The 7,412-nt window shown below is 38.3% G+C and overlaps 2 protein-coding genes across 3 annotated transcripts in view; one reads left to right on the forward strand and one right to left on the reverse strand.

The window, feature by feature from the left end:
• Nucleotides 1-7,412, reverse strand: part of LOC137372214 (uncharacterized protein C2orf80-like) — a 67,433-nt gene that overhangs the window by 48,734 nt on the left and 11,287 nt on the right. The gene's annotated exons all lie outside the window — the stretch shown is intronic.
• LOC137372215 (shugoshin 2-like) overlaps nt 1-7,412 on the forward strand; it is a 34,671-nt gene that overhangs the window by 12,187 nt on the left and 15,072 nt on the right. Inside the window, exons 3-6 of the mRNA XM_068035849.1 lie at nt 1,456-1,631; nt 2,048-2,152; nt 6,012-6,085; nt 6,892-7,130. Of these exons, the coding sequence (XP_067891950.1) occupies nt 1,456-1,631; nt 2,048-2,152; nt 6,012-6,085; nt 6,892-7,130 (594 nt within the window). The remainder of the gene's footprint in view (nt 1-1,455; nt 1,632-2,047; nt 2,153-6,011; nt 6,086-6,891; nt 7,131-7,412) is intronic.

Consider the following 7,412-nt stretch of genomic DNA (forward strand, 5'->3'; position numbering starts at 1 on the left):
GCTAACCACTGTACCACTCGATATATCTATCTGCTTCTTGAATATATTTAATGATTTGGCCTCCACTGTCTTCTGCGGTAGAAAATTCCACAGGTTCGCCACCCTCTGAGTGAAAACATTTCCCCTCATCTCTGTTCTAAGTGGCGTACCCCGTATCTTGAGACTGTGATCCCTGGTTCTAGACTCCCCAGATATCTGGAACATCCTCCCTGCACCTAGCCTGTCTAGTCCTGTGAGAATTTTATAGGTTTCTATGAGATCCCCTCTTATTCTTCTAAACTCTAGTGAATATAGGCCTACTCGACCCAATCTCTCCTCATACATCAATCCTGCCATCCCAGGAATCAGCCGAGTAAATCTTCTTTACACTTCCTCCATGGCAAGAACATCCTTCCTCAGATAAGACCAAAACTGCACACAATACTCCAGATATGGTCTCGCCAAGGCCCTGTATAACTGCAGTAAGACATCCTTGCTCCTGTACTCAAATCCTCTTGCAATGAAGGCCGACATACCATTCGCCTTCCTAATTGCTTGCTGCACCTGAATGCTTGCTTTCGGCGACTGGTGTACAAGGACACCTAGGTCTCGTTGCAGCTCCCCCTTTCCCAATCTATCACCATTCAGATAATCTGCCTTTCTGTTTTTACAACCAAAGTGGATAAGCTCACATTTATCCACGTTCTCCTGCATCTGCCATGCATTTGCCCACTTATCCAACTTGTCCAAATCACATTGGAGCCTCTTTGCATCCTTCTTCCAGCTCACTTTCCCCTCAACTTTGTGTCGTCTGCAAACTTGGAAATGTTACATTTAGTTCCCTCACCCAAGTCATTAATATATATTGTGAATAGCTGGGGCCCCAAGCACTGATCCCTGTGGTACCCCACTAGTCACTGCCTGCCACCTGGAGAAAGACCCGTTTATTCCTACTCTCTGTTTCCTGTCTGTCAACCAATTCTCAATCCATACCAGTATATTACCCCCAATCCCATGTGCTTTAATTTTGAACACTAACCTCTTATGTGGGACCTTATCAAAAGCCTTCTGAAAATCCAAATACATCACATCCAATAGTTCTCCCTTATCGATTCTACTAGTTACATCCTCCCAACCCTGACTTCCATTTTCTCAATCTCCAACAAACCATGGAGAAGAAAGGTAACACAAACTTAAAAGAATTGAATTGTTCTGAGATACTTGCAAATATGGGAAGATTTGCTAATTAGAATAGATTCAACTTTTTTTTTCCCTCCTTGATTCTGTTTTTTCTTTGAAATAATTGTGCATTTCAAAACAGTTCTGCAATGTGTCCAACATTTTAATTGGTCTGAATTTATGATATTGTCGTCTTGCAAGCAATGGTTGAACAGCGAGCAACCTTGACACCAAAAGTATTATAATTCCTAAACTGTACTCTGAACTTGGTCCAATGCAAATATTTTTCTCTTTCAGATAACTCGTCAATGATGAAGATCTCACTTAAAAATAACAACAAAGCTTTGGCATTAGCTCTTGCTGAAGAGAAGAAAAAATATAGAATGGTTGAACAGGAAAAAGTAATTCTTCAAAAAGAAATATGCACTCAAAATTATGACATAGTTATGCTTCAGCAACGGCTGATTACTCAGGTAATAAGGACACATTTCTGATTTCTTCTGATTGCCAAATTAAATAAGCTGAGACAATGTAATTGAGCAGTTTTTGGGATCCATCTGGATTTCCTTTTTCTATTTATATAAGAATATTGTAGTTTATTTTATCTGGCTCCTCATAAGCTGAAGTCAGACTGCTTCTTCCACCTTGGAAGTTCATTGACTTTTTATGCTTATACAAACAGCTTTTCTGCAACACAAACCCAAGGTACTTGAAGTTGTGTCAATATCAGGAATTGGGAGGGGGAGACTAAGACTGATAACTAAAAGTGAGGCCAAAGGCTTGGGGCATTGAGGGGTTTGTAGTCACAGTCTGAACTTTCAGAATGGGTTTAATATGCACTTGAATACTGTCAATGTGACATCTGAATTTTATATCTTTTGAGAAACAGAATGCTAAAATTTCGACCTTGGAAGAATCCTTGATGAAGATAAAAAGCTGCTTCTCAGATGCTACTGATCACTTGTCAACTGCAATCAGTACATGTGAATGTAATGTAAGGATTTGTCTTTATCCAGTTTCTTTATGACCTTGTGGTATTGAATTAACTGTTGCAGGTTTTTAATAGAATCCAGGCTACATACTACAACCTAATTATTTTAACTGAAATTTAAAATATTATAATAGTGGTCTGTTATTAATTACTGCATAAGTGAAGTTAATATAATTGCCAAAAGAACTAGCGGGGAGAAGAGAAGAAAAACATTTATGCTGTGAGTTGTGATCTGGAGTACACTACCTGAAAGGGCATTGAAAGCAAATTCAGTAGGTCTCTTTACATGTCCAATTCTCTTTTTACTTAACAAGGAGAAATCTGTAAGGTTATGGTTAAAGGGCTGGGAAAGTGGCATTAATACTCTTTCAAGGAAAAGGCACAGAGACAATGGGCTGAATGGCTGCCTCCTGTGCTATAAGGCTCATAGAATCATAGAAACTTAACGGTACAGAAGAGACCATTGTGACTGTGCTGGCTGTTCTTTGAAAGACCAGTTGTGCTTATTCCCAAATATCCCTTCATTTTGTCCGTAACCCTGGAAGTTCCTTGTCCTCAAATATCTGTCCAACTCCCTCTTTAAAATTATTTATGGAATCAATCAGCTTCCACCACCTTTTCAGGTAGAGCATTCTGGATACCAGCAACTGAGTTTAAGAAAAATTCTCCATGTCTAGATCATATGTTAATGATTTTAAATCTGAAATCTCTGGTTATTGACCCATCATCAGAGGGAATAGTTTTTCCTCTATCTGCACTATAAAAAATCTCTCACCTTGAAAACCTCACCTCTTAACCTTCTGTGGAGAACAGACCTAACTTTTCTAACTTCCTCATAATTGATGTGTCTTGTTCCTGATAACATCCTGCCAAATGCTCTCTCTATCCTTTCTAAGGCCTTTATATCTTTCCTGAAGCGTGGTTCCCAGAATTGCCCACAATAATCCAACTAAGATCAAATTACTAATTTCTAAAGTTATAGCATGATTGCTTTAATTTCTATAAGTTTTTCTTTTGAAAAGAATGGTAGTGATGTCAAGTAACCTTATTTAATGCTGTGAATTTCCAAATTTATTTTGAAATTTTAATGTATAATTTTAAAGATGCTCTGTAGTCTATCACATGGTACTTAGACGTACACATTGATACATTTTAGATACTACATTAAGTTTAGTGTATCCCATACAGAGTCCACAAAATCCACCCCTCCCTGGAAGACAAATAATGGAAGGGCACTGGTGAGCTGGTCTTACACCCTCATTTAGATGGTGGTGTACTGATAATGTCACTGGACTAGTAATCTTGAGGCCCAGGTTAATTCCTGGGAATATGTGTTCAAATCTGACCACAGCAGCTGGTGGAATTTAAATTCAATTAGTTAATAAAAAATCTGGAATTGAAGGCTAGTCTCTTAATGGTGCCATGAAACTAGCATTGATTGTCATTAAAATCCATCTGGTTCACTAATGTCCTTTAGGAAAGGAAATCTGCTGTTCTTACCAGGTTTGGCCTACATGTGACTCCAGACCCACAGCAATGTGGTGGACTCTTAACTAGCAAGCCTTAACTAGGTCTAGCAAGCCACTCATTTGTCAAGGGCAATTGGGGATGGGCACCAAATGCTCACTTTGCCAGGAACGCGCACATCCTGTGAGAGAATTAAAAAGGAAAATGAAAATGGAGAAAAATGGGGAACAATCGAGGTCCAGAGACACTTGGGAGTCCAGATACATAGATGATTAAAATGTCATGAACAGGTACAGAAAATAATCAAAAAGGCTAATGGAATGCTGGCCTTTATATCTAGAGGAATAGAATGCAATGGGGTAGAAGTTTGTTTCAGCTATACAAAACACTAGTAAAGCCCCAACTGGAGAGCTGAGAGCAGTGCTGGGTACCACAACTAAGGAAGGATATATTGGCCTTGGAGGGAGTGCAATGTATATTTACCAGAATATCTGGAATCCAAAGGTTAAATTACAAAGAGATTATATAAGCTATAGTTGTATTCCCTGGAATTTAGAAGGCTAATGTGTGATTTAATTGAAGTTCTCAAGATATTAAGGGGAACTGATAGAGTAGATAGGGTACTTCTGTGGTTGGGAAATCTAGAACTAGGGGATATGGTATAAAAATTAGAGCAACACTCTTCAGGAGTGAAATTAGAAAACTCTTCTACACAAAAAGGATGGTCGAAATTTGGAACACTCTTCAGCAAATGGCAATTGATGCTAGATAAGTTAATTTTAAATCTGAGATTGATAAATTTTTGTTATCCAAAGGTGTTCGGGATATGGGGCAAATTGGAGTATGTGGAGTTCAGTTGCAGATGAGCCATGATCTCTCTGAATGACGGAACAGGCTGAAGGGGCTAAATGGCCTACTTCTGTTCCTCTGTTCCTGGTGCCTATGGAAAAGCCAATGGGGTACACCTAGACTTCTGTCAGTTTACTTTGAAGATATTTGGAGAGTAGCCTGTACAAAGTGTTATTGGGAGACCATAGTCTCCATTCCTAGCTGTGTTTTTTGCTGAGAAGCCAGTGGCCAGGTAACAGTCCTTTTGTATCTATGTTGCCCAGTAAATGGTTGAGTTTGGGCAACTGTGTGTTTAACGATGTGTTTGTTTTTACTGTGAATAAGTACACAGTATAAAACTGCTTATACTTTAGCGTAGTTTAGGATTTAATTAGCTGAAAAACTGCCACAATAATGACATACTGAAAATGGAAAAGATTTATTCTGATGCTGAAAACTGCTGCTATGTGTTTAGTATCAAGGTGTGTGATTTGGGGGAAAATAGAGGCAGCTTTGCTTTGTGTTACACAGAATGAGCCAAATGGCCTATTTCTGTGCTGCACAATCAGTCTATTCTGTGTTTATGCTCCACACAAACCTCCCCTTCGTCCAATCTTATCAATATCAACTAGTCTCCCTCCTGTGTTTATCTAGCTTTCCCCTATATGCATCTATACTATTTGCCTCAAACATTCCATTCCATGGGATAGTGTTCCACATTCTAACCACTCTATGGGTAAAGAGGTTTCTCCTGAATTCCCTATTGAATTTATCAGTGACTCTTAATTGTGGCTTCTAGTCTTGCTTTCCCCCACAAGTGGAAACATCTTCTTTACATCTGCCCTATAAAAGCGTTTTATAATCTTGAAGACCTCTATCTGGTCACCCTTTAGATTTTTCTGGATAAAAATGGTCCAGTCTGTTCAGTGTTTCGTGACAGTTATACCTCTCAGTTCTGGTATGCATTCTTGTAAATGCTTGTTTTATTTTTGCACCATCTCCAGTTCCTCTACACTCTTGTTATAATATGGAGACCAGAATTGTGCACAATACTTAAGGGCGGTCTAATCAATGTTCTATACAAATTTAACAGATTTTCAATTCTTTACTTCTAGAAATGGACCCAACCCAGTGCTTTGTTTTACTTTTTTAACCTGTGTTGATTACTTTGAGTGATTTATGTGTCTGTACTCCTAGATCCCTTTTGCTCCTCTACCATATTTTCCAAGGAGTATGTGGCCTCCTTATCCTTCCTACTGAAATGCAGCATCTCACTTGCCAATATTGAAATTAGTTTGGCAGTTACATGCCATTCTGAAAGTTTATTAATGTGGTCTTGTATTTTCTCACAGTATTCCACAGGAGAATTATGCCTCCAATTTGGTGTATTTGACATGCAAATATTTCACACTGAATGGAGGTTGCGTGAAGGTAGTTGGCTCAACTTTTGTTGCTGTGCTTCATGGTGGGGTGCTTAGTCCTTCCTGCAAGTAATGAAAATAAGACTGACCACTTGCTGTATGCACTTGTATTATCCACATTGAGGCATTTACTTTTTTCCATGTAGTTTCAAGAACATCAATGGAGCGGTATGTTATTCCAAAGAAGTAATAGTGTAAGTGAAGATTCCTGCTCTAACTTGTAAGTAATCAACAAAGTTATAATACTTTAAAATAAGTAAAATGATCTTCCAATTATATTGATTCAAAGTTGAAAGAAAAAAAATCAATGTTTATTAATTGCCATATTGCATGAACTCACTGGTTCTAACTTCAGCGCAGCAGTTAACTGATGAGATTCAACCACAGTGGAGTTAAAGTAAATTTTAACTGTTGGAAATAGTTAAAATATACCATTCCTGTTGTATAGGAATTCTGAAGTGAAGAATGTTTCTTGTGAAATCAGTTGTAAATTTTTTAGCTTCAACTGACCCTCACTGGTTTCTTTTTAATATGATCCTTGGTAATTCCTTAGGAAGTTGCAGTTAAGCTTTTTCTCTTGTCTGACATCGTCCCTCAGCTAAAAGGAAAAGTATCCAACTTTCGGCCAGTGTCTTGTTTCTGGGTGGCAGCCCAATTTTTGTCTTGGTGAAGCACCTAACTGAGGTCAGCATATCCCTGGGGTTACTATGGGCACTAGGTGCCAGACTGGCTTTTATGCTAATTTGAAGAAAAAATCAGTTGAACTATTTAATTGCATGGAGCAATCCCTTTTTTATCATGAAATATTTACTTCTGTGGCAAAAACTGATCTGTTCCAATTGGACAAATCTGTCCTGATAATCTGTTGGAAGGTTGAAGACCAAGTATCGTGTTAGACTATTAAGTTCATTGGTAAGAACCATGCTGTTTCTTAGGATGTACAGTGAAAAGCAAATGCAAAAGAAAAATAAAACCTGCTCTGTGAACCAAACTGACCTCATGAATCACTGCCTATTTTGATTACAGAAACACTAGGTTACCATCAGGAATTCCACACAAGTTTAGAATTGAAGAAAGATACCAAGCCAATAGCATCCAGGATGGCCAGATTGATTCCTTGAAACAAGCTGTAAAAATTCCAGTAGAGAGCTCTACATCAACTAGTGCACCTACGTGTCAAGCCTTTACTGTGAATTTCCCTGGAAATGTTTCTAACAATGACCCAAATATTAGAGAGCCGATTGAGGTTCAACAACCCGCTCGAGGCAAGTACAGATAAGAAAAATCTTTTTTTAATCTAAATGCTCCTATTGCTGACAGTCATCTATTATGCTCACTGTACATTTTAAGCAACATGAACACCAAACTAGAACTTGAGTAATTGTTCAGTAAATTAAGCTAGTTCTGGGAATTTAATTGGAGTAAATGTGAGAATAAGTGATCCATCAAACTCATTATAAAGTTTGAGAGAGAGTGTTAGGGGTAATTTGGCTAGCTCATGTTTCCCTTTCACTCCGCTTTCTGTTTTGGCCTGAATTTAGTGCTTC

The sequence above is a fragment of the Heterodontus francisci genome, chromosome 7, assembly GCF_036365525.1.
Source record: "Heterodontus francisci isolate sHetFra1 chromosome 7, sHetFra1.hap1, whole genome shotgun sequence".
Taxonomy (NCBI): domain Eukaryota; kingdom Metazoa; phylum Chordata; class Chondrichthyes; order Heterodontiformes; family Heterodontidae; genus Heterodontus; species Heterodontus francisci.